Genomic DNA, 17,705 nt, shown 5'->3' on the forward strand with positions numbered 1-17,705 from the left:
CCTAGAAATTTTTAATTGATTTTGATTTTAAAATTTTTTACACCGTAAACTGGGGTGACTTTGATAGCCCGGGGTGACATTGATAGAAATTTGATTTGGCCATTAATTTTGATACATCCAATGTTACAGTCACATTTTTGCATATATGTTCGATAATAACCTATCCCTTAATGCTTACACGCTCAAAACTCTCAAAAATGTTTAGATATTAATTTGACGGGCATTTGAAAAACCTATCAAAGTCACCCCGGGCTATTAAAGTCACCCCAGTTTACGGTACTGTAAAAAGGAGGTGCACGATACTTCGTGAATCTTCACCTAAAACGAAGCTTTTTGGATGATCTTGCGCCTCCATCAAAAAATATGAAAAAACTTAAAATATAATAAAAACAAATATCCACAAGTAAAATATTTTCTAGATCACAAATATTTAATTTTCATAAGGTTCATTGATTTACAATTATTATCACCTTCCGTCATATTGGCGTTAGACATACAGTATGAGAAAATTCGTACCAGTTGATAATATTTTGATTCTGGGTTTTTTTTTATAATATTTGAAAAATAAATTAAAATCCTATATTTTAATCTATAATTTTAATAATTATTTCATTTTTGTACTGAATTCTTGAGATTTGTTCAACGATAATTTGCAACGCTATCAAAATAGTTTACCTAAAATCAACATCAACAATCAATGATTATTTCAAATTTGTTGCAACTTCTTTTAACATTTTTTGTTAGTTTAAATTATTTTAAATGCAACACTTTGATTTTCTTGTACTTAGTTAGAAACAAAATGCGCATGTTGAGTTCCAAGTAAGAGATTGTTATTATCGTTGATTATTTGTTACAAAAGTTAAACTGTCAGTGACTCTTTTTCGATTTGCAAAAACAGTGATTACTATTTATAATCTTTTTATGTACCTCGTAATTTTTTCCTAAAAAATGTTATAACTTAAAACCTCTAAGACATTCGCTATAGGGGTAAAAGATGACTTTGTGTGTACTTTTTTCAGAAATAACTGAATGAAATTTGGTCAAATTTGAATTGAAAGGGAACATAAATATAGTCTGACTACAAAACCAGTATTTTTTTTTATTTTTTTTTTTTGAATGATGATACTACATACTTGGGTAAGAGGTTATCATCTAGTGATTATAGTGTAATAACACAATTAGAGCTTTTCAATCAAAATAAAAAGCTTCAAAAACATAATGGCATCTGATAAATCAATTAAAAATATAAGTTGTTTTGTAAATCAAGCTGTTACATAGGAAATACTGAATAATAAAAAACATATTTTTTGTTGAATTTAAGATAACTCCGGCTCCGACTCCGACTCCGGGTTATCAGAAATCTTTGGCTCCGACTCCGACTCCGACTCCAGCTCATCAAATTTAGCCGACTCCGGCTCCGACTCCGACTCCAGCTGTTCGAGTTTTGACTACTCCGACTCCGACTCCGACTCCAGGTCCCCAAAAAGACCCGACTCCACCGACTCCGGCTCCGACTCCGACTCCGACTCCACAGCCCTGTTTAAGCGGCTCGAATTTCCAATTTTCGTTGCACAAGAGTCAAAAAAAATAAATTGATAGTAACTATCTAAACTGATGTTGCATAACTGAAAAGTATTACTTTTAAATTCGAGTGCTAAATGGTTAAATTTTTCAGAACTCTTTTCAGTGCTGAAAAGTATAACTTTTCAGCCCTTGTATCGAAAAGTAACAATTTTCGATTCTTTCGATTATTTTTGTTGAAGAACTTGATTTTTTCAGCACGAGTCGTAAATTTAAGTCAAATGTCCAAACAATGTTTAAAAGTATTACTTTTAAAAACAAGTGCTGAAAACTTCAACTTTTCAGCATTTGTTTTGAAAAGTGTTTCAATTTGATTCTGTTATTTGGGAACCAATTAAGCCATTTAATTCAAGTAAACTTTAGACAGTGACCATCAGTGTAATTTTGATGTCCTCCGTTTGAAATGATGTAAATTTGAAATTTTTCAAACTATTTTGCAACAAAAGAAGAACTTCCGATTGATTGCATGAAAAACCGCTACCATTTACTGGTTATTTTATTGTCTCTAACGTTTACATAACAAATCAAAGCGATTGTGCTATTATGTCAAATTGAAGCGAAAATTCAATTGTTTTTTTGACAAAATAGCTCAAACGCGTGACGATTCGAGGATGTGGTGTACTTTATTCTATGTTTCTTTATTTTTTAAAATCACTTTGAACAGAATAATGTTATTACATTTTAGTTGACCTTATCGACGGCACATTTTAACCTCATCAAAAACTTTCCAAGGGGATCAAAATATAAAACCTGTACATGTAACGCAAATGTTTGATTGTCGTTGTATTTGAAATAAAATAATATTAACCGATTTTGCATGAATAATTCCAATAATTCATTTAAAGAAAGAATAACTAAATTTGTTTAAAAATTTGAAGACACAAACTTGATTAAACAATTAAGAAAATCAAACCACAAAAATAATCCTTAATTCCCCTTTGAAAGCCAAAATTTCGACAGGTTATTTGTGTAAGGCTCATTAATGTCATCTGATCTGCCCGTCTAATAGTCAATTTGTGCTTGCTGGTGTAATGTTGCAAATTACAGGTTTCTATTACCGTTGCTTGGCATCCCGGGCGGTGTTTTGCTCAATATCAATAGTCAACATGAGGATTTGGGCTTCTTTTTGTTATTTCGAGGGGGTCATTTTATAACTAACAACAGTACCGTAACAGCCCTAGGTTCTTAAAACGTCATTTCTCAAAACCACCTTCAACGCGTTCCAGGGTATTTTTAATGCTTATCTGCTACAATCTCACTCTCGCGGTAACTCACTTCTTTATCTGTCTTTCTGTTTGCAGCAACTCTTAGTAGTTTGAACCCTTTGCTGGGCGACATCTGCCGAGGCATCTCGGATGGCCACGTGTGGGGTGCAGTCAGGTGGGCCAGGCCGGCCAGCACAGGACCACCGTGGCCACCAGCCCGGAGAGCGCCTATAGCTACTACTAGAGAATCGTGCACTTGTTCTTTGACCTAATCGACTGCGGGAACTCGAGCTTGGGCGCCGTCCCGCACACCGGGTAGCCCATCAGCTCCTTGAAGATGTCGCCGATCTTGTAGTTGTACCTGGAAGAAGGGGTTATTTAGGTGTAGTGCTTGTTCACAATTTTGGTTTTACAAATTAAGTTAATTAATAAATAAAAGAATAATTTAATAAGTTGACCATATTTTGGTTTTGGTTCTGGTTCTGCTCCTTATTTTGGTTCTGCTCCTTATTTTGGTTCTGGTTCTGGTTCTGGTTCTGGTTCTGGTTCTGGTTCTGGTTCTGGTTCTGGTTCTGGTTCTGGTTCTGGTTCTGGTTCTGGTTCTGGTTCTGGTTCTGGTTCTGGTTCTGGTTCTGGTTCTGGTTCTGGTTCTGGTTCTGGTTCTGGTTCTGGTTCTGGTTCTGGTTCTGGTTCTGGTTCTGGTTCTGGTTCTGGTTCTGGTTCTGGTTCTGGTTCTGGTTCTGGTTCTGGTTCTGGTTCTGGTTCTGGTTCTGGTTCTGGTTCTGGTTCTGGTTCTGGTTCTGGTTCTGGTTCTGGTTCTGGTTCTGGTTCTGGTTCTGGTTCTGGTTCTGGTTCTGGTTCTGGTTCTGGTTCTGGTTCTGGTTCTGGTTCTGGTTCTGGTTCTGGTTCTGGTTCTGGTTCTGGTTCTGGTTCTGGTTCTGGTTCTGGTTCTGGTTCTGGTTCTGGTTCTGGTTCTGGTTCTGGTTCTGGTTCTGGTTCTGGTTCTGGTTCTGGTTCTGGTTCTGGTTCTGGTTCTGGTTCTGGTTCTGGTTCTGGTTCTGGTTCTGGTTCTGGTTCTGGTTCTGGTTCTGGTTCTGGTTCTGGTTCTGGTTCTGGTTCTGGTTCTGGTTCTGGTTCTGGTTCTGGTTCTGGTTCTGGTTCTGGTTCTGGTTCTGGTTCTGGTTCTGGTTCTGGTTCTGGTTCTGGTTCTGGTTCTGGTTCTGGTTCTGGTTCTGGTTCTGGTTCTGGTTCTGGTTCTGGTTCTGGTTCTGGTTCTGGTTCTGGTTCTGGTTCTGGTTCTGGTTCTGGTTCTGGTTCTGGTTCTGGTTCTGGTTCTGGTTCTGGTTCTGGTTCTGGTTCTGGTTCTGGTTCTGGTTCTGGTTCTGGTTCTGGTTCTGGTTCTGGTTCTGGTTCTGGTTCTGGTTCTGGTTCTGGTTCTGGTTCTGGTTCTGGTTCTGGTTCTGGTTCTGGTTCTGGTTCTGGTTCTGGTTCTGGTTCTGGTTCTGGTTCTGGTTCTGGTTCTGTGTCTGGTTCTGGTTCTGGTTCTGGTTCTGGTTCTGGTTCTGGTTCTGGTTCTGGTTCTGGTTCTGGTTCTGGTTCTGGTTCTGGTTCTGGTTCTGGTTCTGGTTCTGGTTCTGGTTCTGGTTCTGGTTCTGGTTCTGGTTCTGGTTCTGGTTCTGGTTCTGGTTCTGGTTCTGGTTCTGGTTCTGGTTCTGGTTCTGGTTCTGGTTCTGGTTCTGGTTCTGGTTCTGGTTCTGGTTCTGGTTCTGGTTCTGGTTCTGGTTCTGGTTCTGGTTCTGGTTCTGGTTCTGGTTCTGGTTCTGGTTCTGGTTCTGGTTCTGGTTCTGGTTCTGGTTCTGGTTCTGGTTCTGGTTCTGGTTCTGGTTCTGGTTCTGGTTCTGGTTCTGGTTCTGGTTCTGGTTCTGGTTCTGGTTCTGGTTCTGGTTCTGGTTCTGGTTCTGGTTCTGGTTCTGGTTCTGGTTCTGGTTCTGGTTCTGTTTATGGTTCTGGTTCTGGTTCTGGTTCTGGTTCTGGTTCTGGTTCTGGTTCTGGTTCTGGTTCTGGTTCTGGTTCTGGTTCTGGTTCTGGTTCTGGTTCTGGTTCTGGTTCTGGTTCTGGTTCTGGTTCTGGTTCTGGTTCTGGTTCTGGTTCTGGTTCTGGTTCTGGTTCTGGTTCTGGTTCTGGTTCTGGTTCTGGTTCTGGTTCTGGTTCTGGTTCTGGTTCTGGTTCTGGTTCTGGTTCTGGTTCTGGTTCTGGTTCTGGTTCTGGTTCTGGTTCTGGTTCTGGTTCTGGTTCTGGTTCTGGTTCTGGTTCTGGTTCTGGTTCTGGTTCTGGTTTTGATTTTGGTTCCAAAACTGTTACAATTCCTTTTTTTTCTTCAAAAGGCCAAATCGCATTATTTGTATTCGTCAAGTTGCACGAGAACCATTGCGAAATTTAAAGAAATGTTAAATTCAACTTTTTCTGACTACTTCCAAAATGTTAACCCTCAGCTCATACCCTCATACTCAGCCAGAAGTTGACGCCTTTTGGAAGAGCAGGATATTTACAATCCGTCATATTTTTATAAGTAAATTAGCAATAAAAGTTTTATTTTTATTTTTTGATCGTTTGAATAGAAACTATTCCTTTGAGAAAAAAATACTTACTTGGCAGAACACTCGACGTAACCGCAACGCCAGTGCTTCCGAACCAGTGTGGAGATGTCTTTTAATTCCTGAAAAAGGAAGGAGTTCAGTACACTACATTGAAACCGTCCTAACAGTCAATTACCTGAGTGTGCGGAATGGTTTCGGAAACCAGATCGACTTTATTGCCCACAACCATAATTTTAAAATCACGATGACTAAAACTTTCTAGGATTTGATCACGCATGCTGCGGCAGTACTGTGGAAAAAAAGCGGGAAATCAAAAATCAGTTGAAAAACTTCATTACGCGTGGCCACAGAGCTCACCTGGAACGTGTCGAGGTTGCCCATGTCGTACACCAGGACGTAGGTGTGCACGGTGCGGAGGCCGAGCGGGTGGCCGTTGTTCCACTCGGCCAGATTGTCCGCCGGGAAGCGCCTCTGCGGGGGCACGTCGAACACCATCAGCTCCCGGATGCAGGTGTCGCACACCAGACAGCTGCGGTAGATCGAGCGGCGCGTCGTGCGGACGTGAGCCGTCGGGAAGTCATGCTTGAAAAATTGCTGCAAATAGATGTTGGCGAAAGGTGGAGTGTGTACCGGTTAGTTGGGTGTGTGGTGACAGTTTTGAATTAATTTAAGTCTTTTTTCCTCGCTGAATTTTTCTCAAATAAATGGAATGCAAATAATTCATCAGCCTTTTAACAGTCAGTGTAATTATTTACCTAATAAAAACATCGTCAATACAAACATGAATAATTCAAACATCGATATCGAATGCATTTTCGTGTTGATTGAAAATTTTCCCCTAAAGTGAGCAGCGCTCATTACCTCTCGTTTTGCATACCATTGCGACCATAAGTGGAGCATGAAATTCGTTTCACCGCAGTTGTTTGCATTCGTGTGCGATTAATAAAATGGAAATATTTCCACTGCAATGATACAATTTAGGGGAACTATACCCTTTCTCAGCCTATTTCTATTATTGGCCTATCAGCACTTTGATCATGAATTACAGCTTTCATAAAGTGTTTTTGACTGTTCCAAAGTAACAAATAGCTCAAATAAAAGTGAGCAAGCAACTCTCCATTGTTGATACATCTCAAAATGTTGATTTAATAGCGGAAAACTGCAAAAGTGATGAGAATTGGTCGAGCGGCTTAGTGTGATTAAAATGGGTATATTTCCCCTGCTTGGTAACCGTAAAATGCATTTGCAATAATCATTGGAATTAAAAAAAGATCCAAAAAGATTAGTAATGCACTCAACAAAAAAAAACATTTATTGAGTGATACTATAGGTTTTCACAAATGGACTCATTGTTTTATTTTGCGATTCAGTGGAAACTTTGTCCATATATTATTTCTTATGTCTTAATAAGCCATTTTGCATAATCAGTTTTTCATTAGTTCATCCATTATTCCGTATTTAATTCTGCTACATATAAGTACAATTCAACACGTTATTTATTCGAGACATCAAAATGCGCGAGTGTTTTTGTGCTGAAAAAGACCTTCCCATAGCATCGTAGCTCGGAGGGCTCAACGTCGAGTGCCAAATGCCTTATCCTACAAACAGAAAGAAAAGAAGCATATCATTCACGAGATGCTTGGATGAGATGCTGTGGATTCCACGTGAGATTTCAGCTAAGTTTTATCGGTTTCGAGATATTCAAGAAATCCCTCGTGGTAAATTTCACAAAAAAGCAAAGCAATCCACTTTGACGACCCCCGGGTCTTTTGTGGGCTCTGTTGCAAGTTTTTGCTCATTTCTAGGCGTCCGAAGGTTATGTGTGGTGAGTCACCCAAAACCTCTTTTACGCAAATGAACCGACGTTTTACTTCCCCATCCGATAGAAGGCCAGAAGAATAAGACGGGAATCGAACCCGCACCCCATAGCAGCTTAGGGATCGGCAGCCGAAGCCGCTAACCACCACGCCACGAGGCCCTTCGGTAAACACCACCTAAACACCAAATTTTAAGGTTCGTTTACTGAAAACTGCAGAACTAAATTTTTCAGTAAGTTTATCACTGGTCATGACAGTTGAAATTTATGGATGTGTGACAAAAGGTCGCAGAAAATAAGGGCCAAGGAGAGTTTAAAGAGAAAAAAAGTAATAATGTGGACTTCTTTAGCTTCAATAATATTTTTCAAAGCTAATGTCGCCCCCCCCCTACCCCTTCAAAGTTGGTCTGAAAAGTCAGGGGGGCAAAAAAAATATTTTTTCGAAAAACTTCAAAATTTTCATGAAAATTAAAGTTCAACCAACTAAAAACCAGTTAAAATGCATTTTCCCGCATTTATAATCATATTTAGCATGTTTGAGCTCCTTTGAAATGTGTTTTTAAATTTTCATGAAATACCAAAGTACAGCCCACAAAAAAAAAAATTTGGGGAAAAAAATCCGTTAATACGTCGATATTTTCAAAACTAATGATTGGAAAGCAACTGTACACATGTAAAAAGCATTTTAAAACACTTTTTTCACCCAAATGTTGAAACCTAGACTTGTAATTTCAATTTTTATTATTTTTTTTTTGCCCCCACCCCTCGATTTTGGTCCGTGCCGAGGGACAAAAAAACTTTGAAAAATATTTGCAACTGCCTAAGCATGTTATAGAAAATGTTCTATTCAAGCAAACTGAAGATTTTATACAAGCATCAGAATAGTTAGCCCATTTGTTGTTATTGTTGTGGTCAATTAAATTAGTTTGTCGAATTACTATTACTATCAAAAAAAAAAAAAAAAAAAAAACTACCTTTTATCCTTCCCACCTTTTGTCTAAATGACCTCATGTCCATTTTCAATATATGGAGCTGTCAAAGTTTTCAAACATTCTAGCATGTTTTTATGTAATAAAAAGATTGGTGTGTATTTTCTTTGGCCCTGGGACAAAAATTGAATTTTATGTTTTCATACGACTTTTTCAATAATAGGCCAGATTTTGTCCTAAAATGTGTGTATGTACTGTCAATTTTCAAATATTAGTCTAAATTGCCCGGAGTTATGATATTTAAAAAAAAAAATGTTTATTTTTGCCAAAACCGACTTTCGCATGGACAAGCCCAAAAATTTTATCACGAAACCTATTATGAAAATTGCTAATTTGGACACAAGGAATCTATGAAAAATTATTGATCCAAATAATCTTTTTTCAAAACTTTTTGCCTTCCTCACCTCAATGAAAATTGCTTTCCAATCACAATGAGGATTGTAATTGTCTGCTCTACATCTTTGAAGAACTTAATTACACTCTAAAAAATTACCCTGCAAAGTTAGAAAGAACACGAAATTTTAAAATGATTTTTTTGTTCTTAATGACTAGGGTAAGTGAAATTTCACGATTTCGCGGACAGCATGATATCCGTGAAACTTAGCTTTGTCCGCGAAATTCCGTGAAACTTTATGTTTGTGTGAAACTTTAACGATTTTTCTCAAAATAATTTATCAAACTCAAATAGGAATAAAAATAATCTTATTAACTACTGCAGAATTAAGCGAGTGAATACCCTTATTTAATCACTAATATACAGGTTAAGTGATTTTATACCATTTCGTGGATGGCGTAAAGTTCGTGAAATTTATCAATTTTCTCAAATATTTTTTTTTAACTAACAACGTAATAAATATTTCATCTATAAATACTTTTTGATTAAATTTTATTAGTTTTATATTAAGTAATATTTTCATTCGCTGTAATAAAATTTTTACGGATATTTTATTCAAAGATAAACTTTCAAAAGATATCAAAAGAAACTAGCTTTTTTTTAAATAACATGAAGAGTTTCTTTCTATGACATCACATTTCAGATTTTTTTTGAGTAACGATGTTTGATTATTTGGGTGGATGATTCCTTTAAAAATTGAAATAAAAAATTCTTGAAATTTCGATTTCGTTTCAAATTATACAAGTTTTGCCACATGCTTTAAAATATAAATTTTGAAATGGGAGATGAAAACCTTAAAAATTATTTTTATTGTGCTAAATGTCGCAACAAATTCAAATTATTTTACTCATTTTGGCTGGACAACATTGTTAAATCTTGCTTTGATATGAAATTCAATAAACATGTAAAATGATAAAACAGAAGCGAATCAGCGAAAACCTTTTAGCTTTATTAGGTCGTTGCAAATATTTTTTGAAGTCCCTCGCAGAGTCGTGGGGGGGGGGGGGCAAAAAAAAATAAAAATAAAATATAAAAATTGAAATTACAAGGCTAGGTTTCAACATTTGGATGAGCAAAGTGTTTTAAAATGCATTTTACAGGCGTAAAGTTGCTTTCCAATCATTCGTTTTGAAAATATCGAGGTATCAACGGAATTTTTTTCGCAAAAAAAAACCTTTTTGTGGGACTGTACATTTGTACTTCAGGAAAATTTAAACTGTTTTAAAAAGAGTTCAAACTTGCTGAATATGATTATAAACGCGGGAAAATGCATTTTAACTGGTTTTCAGTTGATTAATCTTTAATTTTCATTAAAATTTTTAAGTTTTTCGAAAAAATATTTTTTTGCCCCCTGATTATTAAGGCCAACTTTGAAGGAGGGGGGGGGGGGCAACATAAACTTTGAAAAATATTTGTAACGGCCTTAGTTGAATATTTAAAAAAAAACAGTTCAATAAATGAGAATACGCATGCCCTGTATTTTGTTTCAAAATACAAATAGAAACCATCCATAAACCAGGTGGAAACTTTTTTGAAAATTATAAGATTTTTTTTTTCGTGTCACGATCAAATTTAGTAATGATTTTTTAGTTTTTTGAAAAATTATAAATAATGAAGCATAAAAAGTTGTTTCTGTGATTTAAACATAACATTTTCAGAGTTATTTTAACTTTTTTCACGTTCCGCGAAATTTGCGTGAAATTTGGTGTTCTAAAATTAGGGTCCCCGTGAAATTTGCAATTTTAGAGCGTGAAAAATCACTGAGCCTATTAATGACCCTTCTGGGTTCATGTAGATTCGAAAAGTACATTTAATTTCCCTTAAAATGACACGTTAAAAAAAAATACAATTGAATAACGAAAAATTTCAAAGTTTTTATTTTTTTTGTGTTTTTTCCGATGAAAAATACGTTTTTATGGAATTCTGAGTACGCCATCAGATCTGGCGTCTAATTTTACATAAAAGTCCCTTTGACACCAAATTTCCGTCTCATAACCTTTTCAGGCTGCAAATTATTGAAAAACTTGTCTTTTTCGCATGTTCAAAAATGGTAGGGGTCGTACCGCCCCTCCGTTACGAGATAGCAAAAACGGACCTCAGATTCGTGATCAGGGACCAAAGTTACCCATTAGTACAAAGTTTCACAAAAATCGAAGAAGGGTGGGGCAACTTTTTCCGATTTTGTGTGAGTTGGTAGAGAATTATCCAAATCAAAAATGACAGTTAAATTTTTTCTCTAGTTACAAATTTCCTAAATTTAGAACAACATTTTTCATTTAATGAAGAGCGAATAATTTAATTTTTGATTCTACTCTAAATCATAAAAAACTTATTCTCGCCCAAATAACTTTTTTTTTCCAGAAGTTCTACAAGAGCTCTTCAAGATAGCTACATCATAGCAGTTTGGACCACGGTAGGATAAAGCTCTCTTCAAGTACTCTTCCAAATTCCTGAAGAAGTTTTGAAGAGAATTTTATCCTACCGCGGTCCAAACTGCTATGCTGTAGCTATCTTGAAGAGCTCTTGTAGAACTCCTGGAAAAAAATGTTACTTGGGCAAATTGATCTAGTCGAATCTACAAAAAGCTTGTTCAACACATGTTTGTGCATTAAAATCTTTCTCCGGTATCTCCCATCGCCCAAATCCCTCTCCCTGGGATGTATATAGACACAGACTACAACATGATGAATGAACCTGCAAGCACAGCCCAGCACAGCACTCACCTGCAGTATGCTGGTCCGTCCAACGCCGGAGGCCCCCAGAAACGCCACCTTGAGGGGGCCTTGCATCCAGGGGGGTTCCGGTCCCTCCAGAGTGATCCGCTATGCTGAAATACACTTATTTTGTATACGAATTTCCATATCGATCGACAGGATTTTGTTGGGCTTTGTGCTACTACTACGGGGGTTGTTGCTGTTGGAGGTGGTGGTATTGGTATTGGTTTTGGTGATGTTGGTTTTGTTATTGGTTGTGGAGTTGTTGTTATTATTGTTGTTGGTGGTGGTGGTGGTGGCGGTAGCAACAATAGAGGGGCTAACGGCGGCGGAGAAGACGGCGACCAGGGCGGCCCCGGTCTTGCTGGGGTGGTTGTTACCAGAGGTGGTGATGGTATTGTTGTTATTGCTACTAATATTGCTATTATTACCATGTTCGAGCAACAGTTTATTGGAATTTGTCGGCGAGAGACGATTCCACATTTTAACGACAAACTTGATTAGATTAATCGCAAACACTTTTTCGCACAACAGAGAGTGACTCTCGGGACACTTTCGGCTCTCAGACAAAACGTGCTCTCCTAGCCCAAATTACACCACTCGATTTGTTTCTACACAATACCAAAACTATTTCGCACTGGCATAAACTACTACTGCGCTACCACTCTCTCTATTCTAGGTTATCACTTCTAATCCACTTCGAATATTCTATTGTTCTCCAACACCATCGCCGTCGCCGCCGCTCCAGTGCATAGTTTTGCGTCGTTTGTTAATGGTGGTGAGCCGTCCGTTGTTGCACGGGATCATTGCCTAGCGGGGAGAGAGTAGAGCAATCAATGAGATTAGAGGGATTGTTCTGATAGAAGGAAATATAAATCGAGTTATAGAACATGTTGCACAGCCGTTCCAACGGCTGTAACTGCAGTGCAATAAAATGTGTAATTCGGAACTAGGCTGAAGAAACAACGTGTTTTATTATTTGCATCTTTTAAAAAAATGATTTATCAATTGAATTAGTATTTTTATTTCCATGAAGCGTTAAAGACTCGTAAACTGATCAAATAAAGACAAAAAGCATTAATTATAACTTTTTAAACAAGTATTCAAAAAGTGCTATTAAGCGATTCCGAGTCTAATTTGACATGGGAGTTCTTTGACTAAAATAATTTGACTCGTATTTTTATACATGTTTTTTTTTTTTTTTTTTTTTCTTTTTTTTTTTTTTTTTAAAGTTTATATTTATTCAAATTTCTTTTCCATGTACATTCATTCAGTTAAAATATTATTGAGTATCCAATCACAAACGATGACTTTTCACCTCAATTTTAAATACTAGCAACTTTCATTTATTCATGAAATATTGTAGCTTTCGCTATTCAGTGATTTCAAATGTAGGAGGTCCTACATGTACAAAAAGGAAAAGGGATACCTTAAAACTAACTTATAAACTATATAAAGAGCGGATCAATGCAGCTGAAGACTGCAATGATTTTTGTCGAAATGCATCAATTATCTTATTGGACATAACATCCAAAGTGTCAACTTCGGCTAATTGATGAAGTTCACTGGTGCTGAACCAGGGAGGAAGTTTCAGAATCATTTTCAGAATTTTGTTCTGAATCCTCTGAAGTTTTTTCTTCCTGGTTAAGCAACAGCTTGTCCAGATCGGCACAGCATAAAGCATGGCAGGTCTGAAAATTTGTTTATAAATTAACAGTTTATTCTTGAGACAAAGTCTAGAATTCCTGTTTATAAGTGGATACAAACTTTTAATATATTTGTTACATTTAACCTGGATACTTTCAATGTGATCCTTGTAAGTAAGGTTTTTGTCAAAAGCAAGTCCAAGATATTTCACTTGATCCTCCCACTTTAAATTTACCTCATTCATCTTTATAATGTGATGACTTTTTGGTTTAAGAAAATCAGCCCTTGGTTTGTGAGGGAAAATAATAAGTTGAGTTTTTGCAGCATTTGGAGTAATTTTCCATTCTTTCAAATAAGAATTGAAAATATCCAAGCTTTTTTGTAATCTTCTTGTGATGACACGAAGGCTTCTGCCTTTGGCGGAGATGCTTGTGTCATCAGCAAAAAGTGATTTCTGACATCCTGGGGGCAAATCAGGCAAGCCAGAAGTAAAAATATTGTATATTTTTCAGACCACCCTAACACGGCGTAGGTCACCCTAATGACCAAACAAAAAAATACGGGTCTAATTATTTCGGCCAGGGAACCCCTAGAAACATTTTGAGCCCAATCCGAGCACTTTTGTTTTTTTCCATGCTGTTTTCGTGGGGAATTGCTGTATGATTATAAACGCGTGCTATTAAGCGATTCCGAGTCTAATTTGACATGGGAGTTCTTTGACTAAAATAACTTGACTCGTATTTTTATACATGTTATGAAACTGTTCCTTCCATGGTACCCACGAATTAACTTGTGAAAATTTTTATTTATGATTTTTGAAGATTTTTCAAGCAACAAATCAGCTGTTCACTACAATAATTAAACTTAAAGCACTATGCGCCTCCAGCAAAATGTACTGAGAACTCATTTCGATCGAGAAGCATGGTACTTTTAGCTAGATTTTTTTTAAATTATATCTCAGAACCGCACATTCACATTTTTTTCTATGTAGGTAACATTTTGGAAAATAATTTAAAAAAATACTGTCAACAACAGGCTGTTTGGTCCCGAGACCTTCAAATAAGCACAACAACAACAAGATGTGTTCAGCTATGTTTCTAAAATATCTTAGTATTAATAGCCAAACTTACCACCTTTCTAATGCAACGCGCAGAGCTCAAGTAGGATCAGCCGTTCTGGTGATATGATTTAAAAAGATCAGAAATCAGATAGTCAGAACTCTCTCATCAAATTTGAGCAAAATAGAAGCACTATTGATTTGGGTTGGGTTAAAATTAAATTATAATAAAATAAAACCATTTTTGCCTTCCTCACCTCAATGAGGAAGGGCTATAAAATCACTCAAAAATGAAATTCTTTATTCGGCCTCGTAGACGCACCTTCACGTATACATATCGACTCAGAATCAAATTTTGAACAAATGTATGTGCGTGTGTCTGGATGTGTGTCCGTGCGCCGAAAAATATGCACACGATTTTCTCCGGATTAGCTGAACCGATTTGGACCGTTTCAGTCTCATTCGATCCGTCTTGGGGTCCCACAAGACCCTAGTTGATATTATGAAGTTTAGAAAAGTACTTCAAAAGTTATGCTTAAAAAACAATTTTAGCTTAACTTCGAAAGATTGCAAAAAGGGTGGGTTTTGAAAGAAACCCCGTCTTGCTACTCATTTTTAGAAAGTTATTTTAAAGACCTTTCCAACGCGTTCAAAAGATTGAAGATCTGACAACCCTATCAAAAGTTATGAGCACTTAAGTGTTATTTATGCACTTTTTTGGGGCCGGATCTCAAATATTTTGATGAAAAAGCTGTCCGAATGTATCATGCGACCCATCGTTGGTTAGGTAAACAAAAGACCTTTCCAACAAGCCCAAAAGATTGAAGATCTGACAACCTTATCAAAAGTAATAAGTACTTTTGTGTTTTTGATACACTTTTGATGAGGCAGGATCTCAGATATTTTTATAAAAATAACTGTTTTTTATACACTTTTATTATTACAATTCACTTAACGAATACGAGGAAGGCACCAACCACCTATAGGTGGATTAATTTACGTTTTTTTCTGTTCAATTTAAAAGCATTGTATAAAACCAAGTTAATTTTTGAAAACAACAATTATGTCAAACGATTAGATTAGATTAGATTAGATTAAAACAACAGTTATGTCAAACGAGGGTTTTTAATAGACATTTGAAAACATTTTCATAAAAAAAAACAAAAATCAATTAAATTATATTGGTAAATAATCGAGAAATAAAATGTCAAGGAAAAATAATCAGATTTCTTTATTTGTCAATTCACTGAAAGTAGAATTCCAAAATATGTTTTAACATAAAAAAAATATATGTTTAAAATGCAAAAATTAGGTCTCCAACGCCTTTAGATGGGCTTCAGCCTCGACAAAAATCTATTTTTCAACCATTTTTTTTATTTTTCGAAACAATTGGATAGAAAAAACGTTACTTAATCCACCGGAAGGTGGTTGCTGCCTTCCTCCTAAAAGCCTTGCAACCACACACTACGAAAGCTTTGGCTAACGCTTACTTAGTAAAGACACTATATATCTGAGTGCTGCCATCTAGGTATGATAAATTTAATGAACCATTTGAAAGCACTGCAGTGTTTGTGTGCGTGCACTGAGCGTAAAGTTCCGACAGCTATCCGCCGGAGCTTTCAAATTATGTAAATAATGATCCTTTTTAGTATCAACCAAAACAGTTTTTCGAACATATCTTTTAAAGTACTGCACCAAGCCGGATGAAATTTAAAAAAAGACTTAAAGAACCTGAAGGCAAATCCAAAAACATAGATCCGGACAAAATCGGTCGAGCCAGTTCCGAGAAAAGTGAGTGAGAAAAAAAATTCTACGTCCATCCACACGCACAGACATTTGCTCAGAATTTGATTCTGAGTCGATATGTATACGTAAAGGTATATCTGGGAGGCTTATTTAAAAAGTTCAATTTTTGAGCGATTTTATAGCCTTGCCTCAGTGAGGTGAGGAAGGCAAAAATCTTAAAATTTAAAAAGATTTTAGGGTGAAATGTGTGACTTTTTTTTGTGACTTTGTCAATGTTTTTGAAAATTTTCAAAAAAAATTTCATCTCTTGGAATAATCTATGGCTGTTATTTTTTTTACTAAAGATTCCTTTATTTTAAGTAAACAAGGCATGCAGAAATTTTTGTAGTGATCCAGACTTTGCTTTTTAGCTTTTTTTACAATTTGAATGACATTCTATAACAGAAAATGCGAAAATCAAGCAAAAAAAATGTAAATGTGGATGTAAAAACATCAAACAAATTAAACAGTCAAAATTTGGTTGAATAGGCCAAATACTATAAAAAACATAAACTTGACAAATTAAATGCAAACTAAAATACTAAAAATAAAACTACAAAAACATAAAACAAGAGAAGTCATGTTTTTCGTAAGCTTAAAGTTGTTCAAAATGACCTCCTGAACACGGGAATATTTGAAAAATTTCGAAAAAAAAATCCAACATTAGAGGGTTACAATTTTTAAAACTATTTTTGGATTACAACTAGTTCGTTTAAAATATTTTTCAAAGTTTATGTCGCCCTTCAAAATTGGTCCGAAAAATCATGGGGCAAACAAATATTTTTTCAAAAAACATCTAGATTTTTGTGGAATTAGAAGTCTAATCAACTGAGAACAATCATAAATGCCATATTCTGTTGACACCGTGGTATGTTTTTTAAATTATTCATTTTATAGAATGTTTGAATTGGTGAGGTCGGGTATTTTTGGACAACTGAAGTATGATCCGAAGTCGGAATCACTTAATTTCCAGAAATCGTAACATTTTCAAAAGCCTGAATAAGAATCGGTGTTGGAGTCGTTCGAAAAGCTACCCGATTTTGAAGCACTTGTTTTCAAGTTTGGGTCCATAAATGCAACAATTTTGAAAGAAACAGAAGACAAATTCCCGCACCCGGGTTCACGGAATCTGACGGAACCGGTTCTGTAGTGAACAAGTGGGCACCTGGTCATGCAAATGATCAGCATAGAATCTTCACAAAATATAAGATCAATCGACATAAAAAAATTCTCAAAATTAATTTGATTTTTTTAAATTAAACTTTATTTACTGGTAGCACTGCCATGATGAACAAAAAAGCGCTCCCGGGCCCTTAATGGGTGGGATAATATTTTTTTCTTATCGAGCAAATTGTAAAAAGGCATTTCTCGTATGCAACAAAAAAGGTTTACTTTAAAAACGACTCTATACCTCTTAATTGTATTTGAGACAAGTCTGCAAAAAAAAAACATTTGTTATAGTTCAACATAACCCTTTATACCATTTTGCTTTACAATAACAGAATGCGCCTTTTCTGAATATGAATAAAATCGAGATGAATCAAACCATAAAAAGAACATAAACGCAACAAAAAAAAACCCCGACGACGCCGGAAAATCGCGAAAATCCAGTTCCACAGGAAGGAACAAAAAATGACACACCAAAGCCGAGCGTCATTGATTGTGATTTATTGCTCGTTTCTTGGTACGTCCTCCACAAAGGAGGGGGTTGTCCATAAATTGCGCCAAATTGTGATTGAAATATATTTTCATTGCTGGTTTTAAATGGGAAAATATTTTTCTGAATAAATTTAAATAATTTCAATTCGTTTTTTACGACACTCCTCCAAGATGGTAGGCTCAAGCGACGAAAAATGACCTTCCAAAAAAGACGTCTCGTCTCGCCATATTTAAATCAGTGGGATTTACGCGGCGCGGAAG

At 36.2% G+C, this 17,705-nt stretch overlaps 1 protein-coding gene across 1 annotated transcript in view; it reads right to left on the reverse strand.

The window, feature by feature from the left end:
- Positions 1-2,659: 2,659 nt before the first annotated feature.
- The window catches only part of LOC120421249 (ras-like protein family member 10B), a 37,770-nt gene continuing 22,724 nt past the window's right edge, over positions 2,660-17,705 (reverse strand). Inside the window, exons 2-7 of the mRNA XM_039584448.2 lie at positions 11,728-12,106; positions 11,306-11,409; positions 5,741-5,977; positions 5,559-5,672; positions 5,435-5,502; positions 2,660-3,147 (exon numbers count right to left, since the gene is read on the reverse strand). Of these exons, the coding sequence (XP_039440382.1) occupies positions 3,027-3,147; positions 5,435-5,502; positions 5,559-5,672; positions 5,741-5,977; positions 11,306-11,371 (606 nt within the window). The 5' untranslated portion in view covers positions 11,372-11,409; positions 11,728-12,106 and the 3' untranslated portion in view covers positions 2,660-3,026. The remainder of the gene's footprint in view (positions 3,148-5,434; positions 5,503-5,558; positions 5,673-5,740; positions 5,978-11,305; positions 11,410-11,727; positions 12,107-17,705) is intronic.

Source organism: Culex pipiens, chromosome 3, assembly GCF_016801865.2.
Source record: "Culex pipiens pallens isolate TS chromosome 3, TS_CPP_V2, whole genome shotgun sequence".
NCBI lineage: Eukaryota > Metazoa > Arthropoda > Insecta > Diptera > Culicidae > Culex > Culex pipiens.